The sequence below is a fragment of the Mustela putorius genome, unplaced genomic scaffold (assembly GCF_011764305.1).
Source record: "Mustela putorius furo isolate JIRA1106 unplaced genomic scaffold, ASM1176430v1.1 tig00003899_pilon_pilon_pilon, whole genome shotgun sequence".
Lineage (NCBI taxonomy): Eukaryota > Metazoa > Chordata > Mammalia > Carnivora > Mustelidae > Mustela > Mustela putorius.
The window spans coordinates 17,120,010-17,139,870 of record NW_025422048.1 but is presented as its reverse complement, the minus strand read 5'-3'; the positions used below and the strand labels follow the sequence as shown (position 1 = coordinate 17,139,870).

General features: G+C 46.5%; 1 protein-coding gene across 1 annotated transcript in view; it reads right to left on the bottom strand.

Moving 5' to 3' along the window:
* The window catches only part of GPC3 (glypican 3), a 397,657-nt gene that overhangs the window by 93,989 nt on the left and 283,807 nt on the right, over positions 1–19,861 (bottom strand). Inside the window, exon 6 of the mRNA XM_004778413.3 lies at positions 7,144–7,264. Within this exon, the coding sequence (XP_004778470.1) occupies positions 7,144–7,264 (121 nt within the window). The remainder of the gene's footprint in view (positions 1–7,143; positions 7,265–19,861) is intronic.

The following is a 19,861-nucleotide window of genomic DNA, read 5'->3' as shown; positions in this document are numbered from 1 at the left end:
TGGGGTAGAGAGCAACCATTTGTAACTATTTATCTAAAAAAAATGTGTTACAGGGGAGTCTGAGTGGCTCAATTGGTTAAGTGTCTTATCTTGGGCTCAGGCTCAGATCATGATCTCAGGGATCAGCCAGAGATCTCCCCGCCCAGGGGGGAGTCTGCTTCTTCTACTCCCTCTGCCTCTCCCCCACCCCACCTTGGTGTGTTTGCACACATGCTCTCTCTCAAATAAATAAATAAAATCTTTACGAAATGTGTTGCATTTGGCCAGGAGGTAAATATGAATAGAATATGGGACCTTATGAATTTCATAGGTATTTTGGAAATACATCTCTAACTTTATAATTCTGGTCACCTTTGTAGTTTGGTAGAATTCTCCTGTTGTATGTGGAGCTTGTCTTTCCTTAGCTGATGCATCCAATACTTCCTTTCTCTAAAGATTTTATGTATTTATTTATTTAAGAAAGAGAGCATGAGTTGGGGGAAGAACAGAGGGACAAGCAGACTCCCTGTTGGGCACAGAGCCTGCTATAGGGCTCCATCCCAGGACCCTGAGATTATGACCTCAGTTGGAGTCAGATACTTAAACCAACTAAGCCATCCAAGGGCCACCCTCCCCCTTTTTAAGATTTTATTTATTTGAGAGAGTCAGTAAGAATGAGGGGGGAGGGAGAGGGAGAAGCAGACTCTGTGCTGAGCACGGAGCCCGACATGGGGCTCAATCCCAGGACCCTGAGATCATGACTCAAGCTGAAACCAAGAGTCAGACACTCAACCAACTCAGCCACCCAGGCGCCCCTGACAGGTCCAATACTTCTAACTAAAACAAAACACTCCAGAGAGTACAGTACTGCAGTGAAAAAAGATAGCATATTTCCCTTCATTGCTAAGTTAGGATTACCCCAACTCGGTTACCAACAGCATTCTGACCCGCCACTTCCGACTCATCTTGTGTTTTTGAGTAATTTCATTTCATACGCAAGGACTAAAATACATGACCCAATCCAAGTACCTTTAATCCTGTATTTTCTAAATATAGCAAACAGTTCACTTTCAATAAATTTAATAGGAAATACTTGGGAATTCTTCTTGGTGCAGTGTTATTAAACTGTACATACTAATTAAGATATTAAAAACACATGCTCCCCAAAGCCACCAGACATTGTAATTATTTTTTAGGCTATTAAGCAAAATGACAGAAGATTTTTTAATGATAAATGTGTTTTGGAATGCATCGGCTAATTCCTTTTTACTTCATGAAATAATGTTTAGCTCCACAGAGTCTAGGTCTGGTATTTAAAGACCAACTCACATTGTCCTTTTGTAACTCAGAAGTCATTCATTGGCTCTTGTTAACATGCCATTGTAGATACTCTGCCTTTCTCACACACACACACGCGCACGCACGCACACGCACGCACGCACGCACACACTGCCTCCATATGGAAATGGCCATTCCTTAAGTTCTGCCATGTTATTTGTATGTGAAGAAGTGTGACAGACACTGAGACATAATTCCATTTGCAAAGAACTTTTATTTAAATTTGCCTCTCAAAAGGTCTCTCCTTTTATTTCAAAATTTTAGACCAATGTTGGTTTTTCTAGCAACCATCGGACTAGGCCAGTGTTTTATGACTCTCGCTGGTTTTATTGTGGGAAGTCTCCGAAAAAATTTCCTTCCGAGTGTTTTTTATCATGCCTGAGAGTCGTTTCCAGATTTTGTTTTTAAATCACATGCTAAGGAATGTCCTGGGAACTTCTCTGACACTTAACAACTTTACTAATTAACTTATTAAAAATTTTAACTTTCTATTGCAAAAGCCAGCACCATTTCGCCTTACCATACTCCTCTGTCAGGCATCTTAAAAACACTTTTCAGGTGTTTACAGAGAGAGACGGAAATGGTGCTGTCCCGCTGTCTGCTTTATGTGTTAAATTTTTCTTCGGCCATCTGCCATCCTTTTATAAATTTGAGATAGCCGATAGAAAGTTTGTCTGCTGGGCCTAACTCAAAGCCATGTCCCCAAGGGTCTCCGTTTCCACACCAGATAGCATGATCTTGCGAACCATCGCAAGGTGGGCGTGGCTTCAAAGAAGCAGAAGGCCAGAGCGCACAGCCAGAAATCAGTGACCCTGGATCCTAGGTCTAGGCCTCCCACTCACAATCTGTAGCTCACCTGGTCTTCCCGTGCCCCCTGTTTCTTCATCTGCTAAATGGAGGTAATGATGCCCCCTTCTCAGAGTCCCTGTGAAGATCGGTTTAATCGAATGTTCGTGAAAGAGCTTTATAAATGGAGGAATTATTATCATTCCAGTGGAGTCACGTGGCTAACCCGACCCAAAGACCAGCTGCCTATCTGACCCTGGAGGAGGGAAACTTTAGGGGTAATAAATGCAAAAGTGGTTTTCTAATTTAATGTTTTCATAGCCTAGTGGGAACAAGGCGGTAGGACAGAAGAATTGGGTGGGGTGGGGGGCGGGGGAAGGGCAAGTTGAAGTTCCATCTGCCCAGGATGGAAAACTGGTGGGAAGAGAACAATCTCTGAAAAGAGTAGAAAGGGGTGACCTGGGAACAGGGTGTTTTAAAAAGAGTGGCAGAGCAGAGAATAAAGTCACAAGATTTGTTCACAAGAGGGTGCTGGGTTAAAGGCTGACCTTGAGCCACAAATCACAGAATCACACGGCTGGACGGAATCTTAAGAGGCCACCTCGTCCACTCCCCCGCCATTCAGCCGGACATTTCAACCAGCCCAAACAGATGAGACTTTATCCAGCTTTGAATGAAAAGCTCGGACACCAAATGGGCAGGTATCGACTAGCTTCAGCTCTTTACAACAGGCAGGGAAACAATTTCTGGAATTTCATTTGAACCGGAACTGAAACTGGGGGAAAACAATAAACAGTGAGGTTTTCCTGGGGAAGTATAACAGTTCAGGGACCGCTAAAATTCACACTAACTCCACGGCTACTCTCAGAGAGAGAGAAAATGTCACCGACGGAGCCGGGTTAGAGGGCAGGATCATCTGGGTAAGAATGTATTGTGATCATTCTTGGTGTTTGGGGGGGGTCTTCCCTGCACACAGGAGCCTCGGAGCAGAACACTAACAAAAACAAAACGTGTGTGTGTGTGTGTGTGTTTAAAGCAATATGGCTCAGCAAATTTCAGAACAGACACTGGAGGCTTAAAGGAGTTCAACGGCTCTGCTAACATAAGACAATAAATCCTCACACAAATTAGAAACTGAAAAGGAAATAAAAACGTCCTCATTTCCAATCGTGGGAATGTTACACATGAACTCTGGCTTGGAAGGAGATGGGGAGGCCATTCCACACCTGCAGGCCTTCCCAGGAAAGGGGCCCGGGGCCTGACCCTGAACCCATCTCCTCAAGGTTACACCACGGGACCGTCAATATGGAAATAATGTTACTTTATTCCCTTAGAGAGTATAGTATTTCCAGCACTCTCGACGGCAACTGTAACCTGAAAGGAGGCAGCTGAGAATTTCCATGGAAGAAAGTGAAGAGTTACTCCTAAGTGGCCCAGCCACGGTCCATCTGGATGGATGCACGCGGGCCCACAAGCACAGACAGAGAGAAGGAAGTAGTCTACGTTTGCAGATGTGTACGCAGGAGCAATCCCACTGGAGCACCTAAGCGAGGTGCCTAGGAAAATAGCATTCCGCCCCGGGACTCGCCACTCACTTCCATGGGAACTCAGATGCGTTAACTTGGTTCTCTCCACCTCCCCCCAGCTCAGTCCCCGCAACATGCGGTGCACTGAGTCAGGCATTTAGTGCATCCAAATGTTTGGCCGCGTGTAGGAAGCAACACCTGGATGATGGATCAAATCTTCAACTGAACGCGCTGGTTGTTTGGGCGGCATGCCCAAACCCAGCCTTTGATGGCTTTCTGCCTCAGTTTCCCTAGCTATAAAAAAAAAGGGGGGGACAACGAATATATATCACTTACCCCAAAGGGGTCAGTAAGGATGAATTAACAATTAGTTAATTCACCAAAGTTAACAATGAGTTCTTGAAAAGGACAACTCTGTGCCGGGTTGACTTTTCCCCCCCCAGTACGGCCAGTTAGACTTTCAGCACATGAAATCCCTTCGAAATTCGGTTATGTGCTCAACAAACACAACAGGCCATCACCTTCTTTGCCATCATTAGCGTCATCGTAACATCCTTCTCTGACTTTCTTTTTTTTTTTCCTAAGATTTTATTGATTTATTTGACAGACAGAGATCACAAGTAGGCAGAGAGGCAGGCAGAGAGAGGGGGAAGCAGCAGGCTCCCCGCTGAGCAGAGAGCCCGACGCGGGGCTCAGTCCCAGGACCCTGAGATCATGTCCCGAGCCAAAGGCAGAGGCTCAACCCACTGAGCCACCCAGGTGCCCCCTTCTCTGACTTTCTTAAAATGTCTCATTTTCGGACTGAATCACGGCCAAAATTGGAATTTTATTGAAGGCCTGAAAACAAATGTGTTTGGGCCATGTAAAGCAAGACAGCTGAGAAAAAGAAGTCCCTGTGGGTGTTTGAAGCCCAGGCAATGTTAGCAGCTCTACTTAAACAGGTAAAACTGGTCTATCAATGAGAATTCATCGGTTGCTCAATGGTATTTGTAAGGGAACCAAAAATGTTCACACACACGTTCACGGCAGAGGCGGGAGAAAGAAATTGTAATGGTGCCTTTTCCCACTGTCACACGCTTCCCTACCCGTGAGGTGGTTTCAGCTTCTGTGGCTGGAAGCAAACAGTAAGGGAGAGCGGAGCAGAGAGACACCAAAGGAATCTACAACCACACAAAACTGGGGAAGCAGACTAGATAGACAGGCAACAAAACAAAACAAAACAAAAACCTGGAATCATGCCCCCCTTTCAAACTCAAGTCCTGCCTACGGAGGAAATCCTGAATTATAATCATTTCAGCTGCCATTTATTATCTGCCGGGCGTAGGCAATTACATAGATTTGTATATATGGGTAAAAACATAGAATACAGAAAATACATTATATCTGTAATTAGATTTAAGCTTTCTATAATGGGGGTATATATAAAATTTCTGATCCTCACAAGAACCTTATAAAAGAGGTTTTGGTATCTGTCTGTACTACAGACGAGAAAACTACAGCTCAGGTCCAATGACTTGCCCAAAGTTCTATACCTGGTGAGATCCACGGCCAAATTCAGATCCATCTGGATCCAAAGCCCACGCTTTTGCCACTATGCCACGTGGTCTCCCACAGTATGAATACTGAACACTCAATATCTTTGCTACGAGGCTGGATTTTCTAGGGACCATGAGGTCAGATGGAAGCCCACGTCCGACATTCCTTTTTTCCACTGAGGGGGTCCATCCACAGGCCTTTGATCTTGCTCTAACCGGGTGAGTGTTGCCACCCAGCTAGAGCTGGTTAGAGATAATCTGGAAAGGGTTCAGAGGAAAAATGGCCACTAGTGTCCCCAGGTGAAGCTGTACCGTGCCCTCACGTGAGTGGTTTCTGCTGTGCTCTCAACCCTTCAGAGATGCGTTCTGGAGAAATCCTATCACATATCGCCAGGCTCTGTAGAACTTCGTGAGGTTGTGAATTCACAGAAAGAAGGCTCTTTTCCAGCACCACTGCCGTTACCACGTGCCACACTCACAACTATTCATTCAATGCTCACTGAGTAAGTGCAGGGCACTTTCTTAGCACGGGAGGGGTCACACCCGAGCGTGCTGTAAATACTTCTGCAGAGCCATTTGCAGTGAAATACACCACTATTAGAGAGCCCTTCCAGACATTTTCTAAGAACCACAAAAATGTCATTGCTAACCTTTGTATTAAAAAATAAAGCCATGCCAATGCCAATGTCTTCACGCACAAACCTCTGACCCTGCATAAGGATTTGAGTTGCATTAGGTTCTTTCGAAGCTACAAATAGAAGTCCGTGGTGCAGGGTCCTCCCACTCATGGATCACGGGGCAGGAACTCTGTCACTCTGGTATACAGTGGCAATTTTGGTGGCCTTTTTTTTTTTTTATTGTGGCCACAAAGCAATCACAAGCAGATGGTACAACTAACTTCTATTTGTGTCTTAGTTACTAAACTCCTCATGAGAGGAAAACTGTGTACAGGTCAAGGGAATCTGTGGGTGTCTCTGTGCAGGGCAGTGAGTCAGAAGGAGGCAAGGGTGCGGGGAAGCTCGTCTTCTAGTATCTTCCTACTGGCAGTGAGAGCTGATACACGCCCCCGTTGGAAAGCAATTTGGAAACATGCATTAAAATGCTCACATCCTTTAACCTGATAACACCAGTATTTTAAGAAAATGATTGAAGATCGGGAGAAAGCTCCATGCATGAAGACGTAGCTTTCTTTATGAGGATAAAAAAGTTGAAACAATGTCAATGTCCAGCAAAAGCAAGCTGATTAATTATCATGAATACTTAAAGAAATCTTAGGCGGCCACAAAAAATGATTAATATGAAGATCTGTGACAACATGAAAAAGTGTTTCCAATATAATGTTAATTTTAAGAACTAAAAATCACTTGCGTAGTTCCAATTATGTAACAAGTCCGTGTGAGTGTGGTTTTCTGGACAAACATTAGAAAAGAACATCTAAAAATGAGAACAGGATAGGGTAGTGGGATTGTGAGAAATATTTTCCCCTCTATTTTCCAAGCTTTCTCTAATATTACAATATTATCTGTATAATTTTAAAGTGGGGTGAAGGGGTCCCTGGCTGGCTCAGTCGGAAGGGTATGTGACTCTTGATCTCAGGATCATGGGTTCGAGCCCCACGCTGGGTGTCGTGATTACCAAAAAAATTAAATTATGTAAAAATGGAGTGAAAATCAAGGGTCAGACGTCCTTTTCAACAAAGCAAATCTTTTTTTTTTTTTTTAAGATTTATTTATTTATTTGAGACAGATGCATGAGTGTGGGGAGAGGGAGAGAGACAATCTCTAGAAGACTCCTGTCAAAGATGGAGCCCAACTAGCGGCTTGGTCTCACAACCGTGTGATCATGACCTGAGCTGAAATCACAAGCTGGCTCAGTTGGCTAAGTGTCCAGCTTGTGATTTCAGCCCCAACTGGAACGGCGGACCCTGATCATCGCTCATTTGTTTCCCCATTTCCATTTTTGTTCGATGTACCGCTTACCTGGTTAATGTGCTTCAGCTTGTCAATAATTTGACTGACCACTGGCTCAGGGCCCTTCATTTTCAGCTCATGGAGGTTGAACTGATTTTTCATGCCATTCCTCGCTGCCTTCTGGCTGTATCTGGAAAGGGGAAGGTAAAGCAAATGTTGGTCACAGGAAGGACCTTTTACATGCAAAATAAAAGCTGACTCTACTTGACGCCAGTGGTCAAGCTGACCACAAGCTCTCCTCAGCCTTCTAAACCAACGGATGACCCTATGATGCAAAAGTAAACCACTCCAGACAAAGTCTATTTGCAATGGAGAGCTTTCCACAGTCAACAAACATTAATACATTAATTCAACATCCTTCCCTGCCCCAGGAGTTGGGGATACAACAATGCAGACCAAGTCACCTCCCTTACTCTGTTCTGGATCCAGCGTGGCACCCAGAAGAGGAAGGGCCCATGGCGATTCAGAGCGATGAGAGCTATGTGAAGGGAGGTCCTGCGTCTTAGGGGAGCGCTCACAAGGGACCTTAACTTACTCCCTGGAAAAAGAAAGACGCCTGCCTGTTCTTGACTTCTTCCTTCTCCTCCCCTTCCTCCTCCCACCATTTCCTGTAGGCCCTGGAGCTGGGTTTGTTTTGGGGAGGCATTCCCAAGCCATGTGCAGTATAAATTTGCCCTTGCCTTACACACCTCCCCCCCCCCCCCCGCATTACGATAGTCTGGTTAAGGGCAAATTCGTGTTCTTTTATTTGTATTTTTAATTACAAATATAGTCATGTTCATGGTAAACAACTTAAACAGTACAGAAGCAAACGAAGCATAAAGTCAAAGTCCCCCCATCATCCTACCCTTCCAAGAGAGAAGCATGGCTAACTGTCTGATGTATATTCTTCTAGGGGTTTCCACACACTTTTACTAACACATAATTCTAACCCAAATTGGAAGCATACTAGTCGTGCTGATCTACAACTTTTTATCACTTAACAGCTGTCTTGTTCTTATTCTTCTGTATGGCTGTATCATAATTTACTTATCCAATCCCTGATGAACAATGGAGTTATTTCTAATAATTTGTTAATATAAACAATGCTACAAAGAACATCCTTGTATACTAATCTTCATACATTTGCATGAATAGCTATAAAGGATGATTGCCTAGAATTTAGTCACTTCGTATTCTTCTTCCTTAAGATTTTATTTATTTATTTATTTGAGAGAGAGCATGAGCAGGGGGTAGGAGAGAGGAGCAGAGGGAGAAGCAGACTCCCTGTTGAGCAGGAAGCCTGACGTGGGGCTCCGTTCAAGGACACGGAGATCATGACCTGAGCCCAGGGGTGACGCTTAACTAACTGAGCCACGCAGGCGCCCCTCACTTTGTAATCCCAAATTATGACATGCAATGAATAATTAATACTACTACATTTTTGCATAGCACTGAACAAAGTAGTTTCTTATCATTCAGCTTATGCGAGCGTCTCAACCACACTGTGATGTGGGTAAGGCAGACATCTTTATTATTTATTACCAAAAATTCCACAACTTCAGAAGATACTGATCTGGTTTTGTTAGGTGTTCCCTTACACGATACGATGTACCTGCCAATATTCAGGACATGCTTTGAAAAAGACGTACAGTAGCAGAGGAAGTCAGGAAATCGAGTTCCGACCTTCATAATTAAAAAGACATCCAATGAAAAGGAAAATATTCTTTTAAAATAATCCCTATACCCAACATGGGGCTCGAACTCATGACCTCGAGATTAAGAGTTGGGAGCTGCCCTGACTGAGCCAGCCAGGCGCCCCATGGAAGGGAAAATATTTTGTAGTAAAGTTGAAGAGAATATTTGATTGCATTTCTTCTGAAATGCTAGCCTCTTACTTAACTTTGAAGATCAGCGAATACACAGATCACCAACCATCAAACACCAATTGCCTTTGGGGGTATATTAAAGAAACGCAAAGCAGCATTCTTTATTTACGTATCTTGTGGCAATCAGCTTACTAGCCTCCTCTTTTAAGTTCTTTTACCAGCAACTTCATTGTGTCTCTCTTTGCACCTAATGATGCCTGAAGCAGAGACCCTGTTCACAGATAAAGGGGGAAGTCTTGTGATAAATCTTGTGAAATGAGCTTCAGGAATGTGTCCCCAGAGACACTTCTGTGGGCTTATGCATATCGAAGCTTGCCGACCACTTTTATCCCTGCTCCTACAAAACAAACGTCTTCCTGAAGTTTATGATCCTCATTGGAATAGTGTAAAGACATCTGCCAATGTCCCGATTTTGCCCTATGCTCCCTCTTCCAAATCACCTATAAATATTAAATCAAATTAGTCCCCCAGCTGATCCCCGTGGAGCACTGTATTCCTTCCCGCCATCCGGAAAAGTGTCCCTGTTGCTTGCTCTGTTTTTTGGTTTCTTATCTCCAAGCTATGGATCAGGAACCAGGACAAAACACTGCTCTCCAATCCCACAGTGACTCAATTTTTTTAAAAACAGCTTTGGGTTGGAAAACCTGCCAAACATTTTGAAAGTTGAAATAGCAGCCACTGTTCCGCTCGCCCCATGTGCTATTTAAATCCTCAAAGGACTTTAGTAAATTAAGCATGGTTTCTGGTTACAGAAGTGTTAGGAAGAGCTGGCCTGTGGCTTTGACCTAAAACTTGCCTTAATTTTCTGTTTTCCGCAAAGCAGTAACCCAAAGTACTGATCCAACTGATTCCCATAGCTGCTAAGACTTTATGGCACTGTTTTAAAACTTGGTGTTCTTGCATTCTCCCTTGAGGTGTCTCAATACCTCCCCCACGACCCAATCATTTCTGTTTCCCACGTGTCTACTCTGTTTTCCTTAACTGGACAAAATACAGAATGAAATCTTAAAAGCCAGGAGTGCTAACTGGAATATTATGCAGACATGAAAAGGATGAAGCCAACCTATTTGTGTTGCCATGAAGCCAAATCCATGACGTGTTGTTGCAGATACAAGCAGCGGTCACGAATGGACGGCGTGATTCCACTGGGCATAAAAACGGGTCTGCAGATGTATGACTCCCCTGTCCTTTATATGTGTCCTGATAGACACAATTTTTAAGAAACAGTGATAGCAGTTTGCAAGCAAAGATATGGGGAAACTCTTAATTTTATTTTATCTTCTTCCATATCTTGTACATTTTTAAATCTTTATAATAATTTAAAGTTTAATGAGTGAAGTTTTAGATAGTGATTAATTTTCTTAAAGGCAGAAGAGAAAGCAAAAGGAAAGAAAAGGTTGATTAAAAGCAGGGCCCACGGGAAGCCCTTCTTCTTGGAAAGCTTCTAGTGGCCATCACTAACAGCCCAGCTCAAAGGTGATTTCTTAGGACAGAATGCACATGTATAGAATGCAATATACACGATGTCACCCTGGACCCCCTCGCACATCAGGTGCTTATCATTAGGGAGCTCTGCTTCGGTAGGTGAAACATACATGTTTCATACTCTTCGATGGAGTAACTCCAATTTGCCTATCTCAAAAGGACTGTAGATCAGTGAGGCTGTGAATATGAACAGACGTTATTATTATGAGTACCTTTTCTCAAAAGGAGGCAAATAAGTCATTCTAGGCTCCATCACCTTCCCTGGGGCTGCCTAAAGCCCCTTCCTGAAAGCGACTGAGGGCCTCCCTAAACCACTCTGATGCATCCCGACCTGCAGACCTTGCATGTAACTGTATCCTGGGGAGCGACTCGGTTGCTTGCTCTCCTCTTACGCACGTTCCGATTACCAGCCCATGAAACCTGTGAGGTCTTTGAAGGCAGAGGCTTGGTTAAGTTCTCTTTTGTACTATGCATAGCACCTCTGGTACTGACTGTAACAGGAGTACCAAGAGCTGTCAGTATTGAGTGCTTTCTCTGGGCCAGACACTGAAGCACTGAGAAGAAAAACCATGCGGCATCTCATGGACTCCTCTGAACAACCCAAGGGGATAGACACTAGGATTATCAGCCCGTTTTTACAGATGAGGAAGCAGAGGCACAGAGAAGTGAAGTCACTTGCCCGAGGTCACACAGTGAGTGGATAGAAAGTTGGAGTTCGAAATCTTGTGAGTCCATCTCTAGCTGCCTGTGTTTTTCTTTCCTTCAAGTTTTTTTTTTTAAAAGACATCTCCGCACCCTACATGGGGCTCAAACTCACAACCCTGAGATTAGGCGTCGCAAGCTCCCACGGCTGAGTCGGCCAGACGCCCTACCTGCCTCTGTTCTTAACCCCTACGCTGCTACTGCTTCCTTAGGAATCGTCCATGCTGACTAGGTATTTGCCATTTCCTCACCACACTGCTCCCCCATATGAGACAATTCACAGGCTCCCTATATGGGTCACCAAGGCTCGGCGCAGGGCGCACAACAGCGGTTCTCCTGCCTACTCAGCAGATTCCTGGGCTCGCCCTCTAAAACCCTCAGGGAGGGCCCCATGGATGGAGTTTCTCCTCCCAAACACAGATCCAACAGTATTGTTCTTCAGTAAACTATCTGTGTTCTTGGGAGATACGGTATTGAGGTCAGAGAAATAAATAATCCACTGCGACGACTACTACCACCAACGCTGCCAAGCCAATGGGCGAGCACCAAAGGCAATCTGAAAATCCCTAAGGACAACAGGAAAATGAATGCAGTAAATTGTTGTGTTTACTGCCTCTCTGCCTTCATCCCCTCGGCTCTAGCAATGTGGCAGATGTGGCGTGCCCCCGGGGAATTGTATGGAACATGCATGCTCCGCTTCCAGCCTGGAGGGACTCAGTTAGGGGTGTCTCCATAGTTTGGGCATTAATTAATTCAGCATTTCATTTCCAATGGCTCCCTCTGTGCTACTGGCGTGTGGAGGTTCACGAGAGGCTCTGAACGAGGATGAGCCATCACAGCACGACCCTCACCCGCAGGCTGCCCAGAGTACCAGGAAAGGGGGCTCCGTTGGCCACAGAGGACTTTAATGATGAGTTATCTACTTAATGACACTCACCTCTAATTACATTCATTGTCCTCTCTCAGGAATACTGCTTCTTTCCTAATGCTTTGACGTGGTTCTGGCAATGAATGCCAGCCAGTGGAGAAAGAAAAATGAATAGAGAGAAGTTCCTATCTCCAGAATCTCTAGTTTTCTTAACTGGACATGTTACATGTGATCTAAGAAGCATCAGCTTTTAGATATGATATGCGGTAATACTTATATACTACTTATATACTTAAATACTACCATCCACTTTGGTATCTGCTTAGCACAAAAGTGACTGCCCTAATGCCAAGAAATCCCCATTTGTGAAGTGAAAAGGGGACATGCTTCTGTTCAGGCAGATTGGTCAAGGATGGGGGAGGAGGGGAAGGGGGGTTACCGGTGCAAAAGCCATAAAGAGAAAAGGAACCTAATTAAAACAGGACATCTGGGCATGCTTGTCTTGGGACAGTTGAAGCAAAGAGAGCACTTGTAGACGAGGAATAGAGTCAAACAAGCGTAAAATGGGCGATCTTTTCTTCCCATTTCTGTGCTGGCTGAGGCAGCAAGGGTGTAATGGAAAGAAATCAACGAATTCAAACGTAGTAGAAATCGCTGGAAACGGAAGCACCCTTAAGAGATCATCTTGTCCAATCCACTCTTCGGTAGGTGAAGAAACTGAGACCCAGAGAGGGGCTTTTTTACCAGCACAAGTTGTTAGTGTCACAATCCCGCCCTTTAGAAGAAAGTCGGCTCTTTAAAAGGTCCCTTAAATGCACACTGGGAATTTCAAACATTGCTAGCCCGGCTGGCTATAAGGCGAGGAGGCTGCTAGAAAACTCACTTTCCTTCTTCCCCTAGGCATTAGAATCGTGGTCAGTGTTTGAGAACAAGTCTTAGAAGGACTAACTACTCCTCCCCCTGCCCCCCGCACCCCACCAAAATATGTGATTTTACAAAAGTTTAATTTGCTGCGAGGTTAGACGGAGGCTGAAAGTGAGTTACAGAGCTCACATTCTTAGAGCGCCATCTTATGGAAAGACTGAGGTATTGCATGCAGCCCCGGATTTATCAGCTCCTTTCTTTGGAAAGTGCTCCAGCCACAATAATCACTGTGGAAAAATGGGATAATTAAAGAGTATAAATAGCTTTAAAAACAAGCCAGAACACAGGGTAGAAAAACCATCTTGTTAAGAGGCCTAGAAAAATGTTCTTTCTATCCAAGATGCAGTCTTAATTTACATAAATGAACAGAAAAATAAAGCAAAAGGTGAAAAGAGCTGAGTTTTTGTAAATGCATTTCATAAAGATAGCAACAATTTGCTTCTTACTTATTTATGCACATACTAAAGGAAAATGTTTCCCATATTTGTTAGCACAGCAGTTCCACTCGAGAGCAAATGTCGACCGGGAGAGTGCCAGAAACCTATATATCCACCACACTCTGAGAAGCCCCTCTGTTCTTTCAGAAATTAATTACAAATACATTTCAACAGACAGGAAGTAAAAGCTAGAGAAGAGACCAGAGAGATGTAGATCCATTTATATCTCATTTAGCAGGCATGAGCTATATAAGGGACTATGTGTATTAGAATCTGGTTTTCACCTAGTTTCAAAGCAAAGAATATCTTCCAGATGGTGAGGAAAGCGTGAGAAGTTGAACATCACCCACCATGGGGAAGAGAGCCTGGCCTTAGGGAACACGGAGAGAAAAAGGCCAGTGATGAGGGGATCACCTGGACATTGGTCCAAGGAAGCAGCCACTGCAGAGGAACCTCAAGGTAAGGAGAGAGAAGAGTGAATAAGGAAGCCAAAGTGAGACTGTGGGCCAGGCAGAACCCAGGGTGTGGGAAGGATGGTGAGCACTGCCTTCTGGGCTTGGAGCCCGACAGCCAACAGTCCGGATGCCAGGTGGACGGTTCTCTGGGCGGGAGGGATGGTGCCCCTGAGGAAGGACATATCAAGGAGGAAAGGATTTCCAGCCAGTTTCACTCTTACAAAACCCGAAAGAAGCATGGAATTCAGGAGCTGGGGAGCTAGGGGTGGGGCTGTCACGGCACGAAGCGCGCAGTGTGGATTTATTATTCAGTCACCCCGAACTCATTTATCAAGTCCTTCTAGACCAGAGAACTAGCCCAGAGAACCAGATGTTTTCTCATCCCACTGGAGTCAAGCCAGAAGGAAATGATCTTTACCTGCTTTTAAGTTAGTTGTGTGTGTGTGTTTAAGTTAGATCTTTAACTCATGGGAATGAAGATCAGGTTTGGAGAGAACCCTCAAAATCCTTTAGTCCAATGCCCTCCCCTTACAGATGGGCAGACTGGGGCCCACAGAGGCCAAGCGTCCCTGCAGATGTGCCTTGCACGGAGTTGTCCCACTCCCCCAATACATGAGCCAAGAAAGAAGTGAGAGAACAGGTCACCTACCTCAAGGCCTGTGACAGCACTGGGGCACGACAAGGGATGGTCAAAATTGTGGCCAGTCATTAGCTTTAGGAGGCGAAAGCCGATTTAGTGTACATAGTTTACCAAGACCCCGAGTAATTGTATACTCGAGAAAGACCAAGTCACGTGTCGGAAGGCACACCAGCCTTGTTGTCAAGACCTAGTTTCACGCGGGGTGGGGGGGGGTTGGGGGAACCAGGTGGTGGGTATTAGGGAGGGCACGGATTGCATGGAGCACTGGCAGTGGTGCAAAAATAATGAATACTGTTACGATGAAAAGAAATAATAATAAAAAAGACCTAGTTTTACAAGCTGGTTTCCACCACTTACTGTGTGCCTTTTTCCTCTTCTTTAAAAAAATATTTATTTATTTATTTATTTTAGAGAGAGAAAGAGAATGCGAGGGGGGAGTGCTATAGCACCAAGAGCCATAAGATACCTGAGAATAAACCTAACCAAAAGATCTGGACTCGAGGAACTACAGAACCTCATGAAAGAAACTGAAGAAGATACTGTGTGCCTTTTTTAATTAAAAAAAAAAAAACCTATTTATTTATTTATTTATTTATTTGACAAATCACAAGTAGGCAGAGAGGCAGGCAGAGAGGCAGGCAGAGAGAGAAGAGGAAGCAGGCTCCCTGCTGAGCAGAGAGCCTAATGCGGGACTCAATCCCAGGACCCTGGCATCATGACCTGAGCCAAAGGCAGAGGCTTTAACCCACTGAGCCACCCAGGCGCCCCTACTGTGTGCCTTTTGACAAAGAATGAAACCCCGCCCGGCTGGAGTTTCGTCCTCTCTAAAGTGGGGATGATGCCACTTGCCTTGTCTGGAGGACGAATTGATAGCCCGAAGCCTAGTTAGTTGGGACAGCGGAGGCCACGTGCTTCAAACAGTGCCCAGACCCCCAGGTGAGGGCCGCTGCTGTTACAACGGGAACGCACCGAACACCGAGCGGATGTGCAGCAGGAGTGCAATAAATGGTATTCGAAGAGGATTTCCAGAGAGAGGATGAAGGCGCCTTGCAAGGAACAGTCAAGGGGAGGCTTCAGATCTACCCATCCCCGTGCTGAGGAGACCAGAAGAAATGGAAGCATCTCAGTTGGGCAAGGATGCCCCAGCTGAAGTCCAAGTCCAAGTTCGAGCAGGGGCATCGATGGTGTAGGGTTCAGGGAGGACTGAGCACAGCCACAAGCACCCAAGGCTTTCTTTCAGGGTGTCATTGAGCAGTGACTTGTGGTTCCCTTTAGCAGAGATGTCCTCACACAGAGCCTCCAGGGGACAGGGCCTCTGCGGGGAGGCAGGTGGTGGGGGCGACTCACCAGGCAGGGCTTCAAACGGTCCAAACTTAACTATCACCTGCTGAAGAACACATCATTTCCTGAGGCCCAGGGCAGTGACCAACCCGCTTGGGGTGTCAGAAACCCGCCCTGCTCACTTGTCCCCCCGCATTTCACTTTCCTCCTCTCTGGGGCCCCAAACTCCCACTTTGCAGAAGTGCCCCAAGTCATGAATCCGATGGCTCCTGAAAACACCCACATGTTTTCTTCACATCCCTTTCTTGAGGACATTTGCACTGTCTGTCTCAGGTTCCTGTGGGGTCCACAACAGCCATTCTTCAATGCCATGATCTGCCCAGCGGAGGCCGAGACCCTCAAAGTCGACCTACAGTCCCACTTCGCTGACCGGTTTGAGAGGCAGGCACGTCGGAGTTAGGGGAAAGGGAGACTTCCTCTCTTCCCTCGTGTGTGTTGTGTTTCAAGCATACACCATAACAAAGAAAAACGTCCTTGGTGTGGCTCCAGGCATCCCCTGGAAACTTATTTAACGACCCCCCCAAAGCTCACGAGGGGAGGACGCATGCGTTCCCATGAATAGGTACCACCGACATTCTTGAAAGGAAAAACTCACTATTCCTGTCACTGGCTGTCAATTCCTCTTGTCTTAGCCACACTCATGTGTAGGCCTTAAAGCCTTCACTGAGCAGGATTAGGCCTACCCGGACCCTGAGCCAGTGGTGGCAAAGGCCTCTGGAATTAGTCTTATACCTCAAACCCGGTCTTTCTTGTTTGGGGAGGGAACCCCAGAGATTCAGGCATGACTTCGTCTTGCCAGCTAGATTTCCCTGGGCTGTGCTACCCGGAGCTCTGTCCTGGTTTTCTTGTAGGTATTCATCTCTGGGTCTGTCCTCTGCTTCACCCCATGAACTCACCCTGCCCGGCATACAGAAGGCAGTCCATAAGTGTCTGTCGAACTGAACAGAGACTGAATGCCTCACCCAAAGCTCAGCTTGTGTGGTCGAGACTCTAACCTACTTTGTCCAACTCTTGTCAGTGGTCTCCCCTCTGGGCCCTTCCCCACAACCCCCAATCCGCAGCCACTGACTGAGAACCTGCCTTATGCTGGACTTCTGTCTGGGCCCTGCCAGGAGAATCCGCCACTGTGCCCCGCCCCCTAGATGGCAACACTTTGGAAACCAATGCCTGCCTGGAGAAAGGCAGGGTTCCTTCCCTCGGCCCTGGTGAATATCATTATTCGGGTGGTGGGTCACTCCCCCCTCCCCAGGCCAGCCAGGCAGGTGAGTTCCCACAGCCCAAGTGCCACTCCTTCCAGCACGGAGCACTCAGTGCGTGCTCACGCCAAGCCCACCCATCGAACACACCTACTAGCAATATCAATTCTCCGAGTGTAAACTTCAGCTCACTTCTGAGTGGTTCTACTGCTGTGAATATACATCTTCTGATACACCTGTTACATTTCCTATAGTCAAGGCAGTAACTTCGAAAGAGTGTCGGGATGGGGGGCGCCTGGGTGGCTCAGTGGGTTAAGGCCTCTGCTTTCGGCTCAGGTCATGATCCCAGGGTCCTGGGATCAAGCTCCACATCGGGCTCTCTGCTGGCAGGGAGCCTCCTTCTTCCTTCCCTCTCTGCCTGCCTCTCTGTCTACTTGTGATCTGTCAGATGAATAAATAAAATCTTTAAAAAAAAAAAAAAAGAGGGTCTGGGGTGTCTGACTGGCTCAGTGAGGAGAGCATGAGACTCTTGATCTCAGGGTCATGAGTCTGACCAGACATTGGATATAAAGATGATTTAAAAAAAAAAAGTTTCAAATCTCATGGTGAAGTTTCTAGGTTCTCAGTTCTGGGCATCAGAGAAAGGATTTACCGTCTTCCATCAGTAAGAGAATGCAAGTGCTGTGTACTCACCACTTCCCTGCTAAGCATCTACATAGCCCCGAGCTCAACCATAGACACCCTCCGCCACCCTGGAGCTGGAGGTCCCGAAGATTCCGATGTTCTGGCCCCACTGGTCCTCAGAACATGAAACCTTCGACTAGTGACTGTGTTGGACTCCCCAGCAAATCTGTGACCCAGCGTGTGAAGCTCTTCTTCCCGCCTCACCGCACACATGCCAGCCTCCATCTCAACACCCAGAGCGCTTGGCAGACTGTGCCACAGGGGCTCAAGGGAATACGAAAGAAGCCCCCCCCCCAAGAATACAGGGACTTGGTGTTAGACTTGGCCAAGGACACTGAAAAGTCTGATCTGCGGGGAGCGCGGATTGGCTCTTTCTGTTGTCTTCTTCCCTTATAAGTGTTCCCGAGCCCCCGAGTCCGGGCTGTGGTCAGAGCCCAGGGATGGCAGGGGGAAACAGTCTGCACGTCTGCTTGGCGGAAGACGGTGGCGATGGTGGACCTGGGCAGGGGAACCAGAACAGCACAGGGGAAACGGCCTACCATTTGCCAGCATCCGCCCATCAGAAGAGCTGTGCCCTGGGCGGAGCCAAGCCGGGCACTGCCGCTCGCAGCTTGCCAGCAATAAAATAAAACCAAGCAATCACAGAGGAGAGAAAAGGTGAACTCGAGTGTAAGCCACCCCCACTCCGACCGCCCCAGTGGCTGCAGGTGCCGTCAGGCCCCACGACGCTTTGCACCTGCTCACCGGCCGGAACAAGCAGGCCCATTGTGTGAGGCTGGACGCACGGAGGTGCCAAGCCAAAGAGGGGGGACTCTCCTGACCATAAAGTAGATGGCATTCCAGGAAAACTTTACTAAGCCAAATAAAAGTGACTGTAAAGCACTTGGTAAAATATAAAACGGCTACATAAATACTTTATAAAAGCTCACAGCAATGCACACAAGGACGACTAGGTCAAAACTCAGCCTCGCTCTCTAGCCCGGAGGGTCTCAGAAAGAGTGAAAACTGTCTGCCTCAGGCCGGTTTGCTCAGCCAGTCTGTATGCCTCTGCCCTTACCAGCCCTTCGGCCCTGGGCACTTCTCTCCATGGAGCTCTCCCTTCACGGATAGATCTCTGTGCTTAGAGGGCTTCTCATTTCAATTCTGGGTGGTTGTGTCCAAGAGTACTTGGAGCAACAGACACTGAATTCTTCCATTTCTCTTGCTCAGAAGCCCCTTTGGGGTTATGTGGTGCCTAGAGGGACACATTTGCTTTAAAGTTTAATTATATGAATTTCACCCTGAACTCTCCAGTATCAGAAGCTGAGAACAACCCTGACAACATCTCAGCCAGCCAGCCCACCTGCTCCCTGCAGCCCCAGAGACACCTGGAGGGGTCAAACGAAGAGTTCATTGCCATCCTCAGGGCAGTAATTACACCCTGGGGCTCCTTTCAAAATTCCCAGTCATCAAGGGTTAGGGTTAGAACTGGAAAGAGCTTTCAAGGTCACTTCGTCCAGCTCCTTCATTTTATAAATTAGAGAAAAAGCTGAAGGGCAGTGACTTGTCCAAGGTCACGTAGCAGTTTATCGTAGACCTAGGACCCAGGCTGGATGGACTTCCGGCTCCAGGCTAAGAGGCTCTCTTCTTACAAGGGCTCCAGAGCTCCACAGGGGACATACAGGTGATGGCTTTATTATAGGAGCCTCGTGTGTAGAGGTGAAGTGGAGGGCTAGCCTCGGAGGCAGATGGGCATTTGAGAAGCAGGGCAGTGTTGTGGGTAGAGGGGCACAGACTACCTGAGCTCGGAGCCCATCTCCCTAGTGCTGGGGGTCTAGAGTAGTTACTCAGCTTTATCAATAAAAGGAGGGTAATGAGAACATCCAGCTCGGAAGGCTATTGCAACCATGACTCCAGCACATCTACACAAGGTGCCCAGCACGGTGCCTGGTACATGGAAAGCAGCACAGACATGCCAGCTACGATAATCTTTGCTGCCTCTGTCCTACTTTCTCACATTTTGCTATGCCCTTAGATAGGATTTGGGGGGCACAGGGAAGACAGATGGGATCAACATGTTTCAGGGAAGAAATTGTAAGAGAAGTTCCAAAGTGAAGGCAGAAAGACCAACAGAAAGAGTGAGCTGCC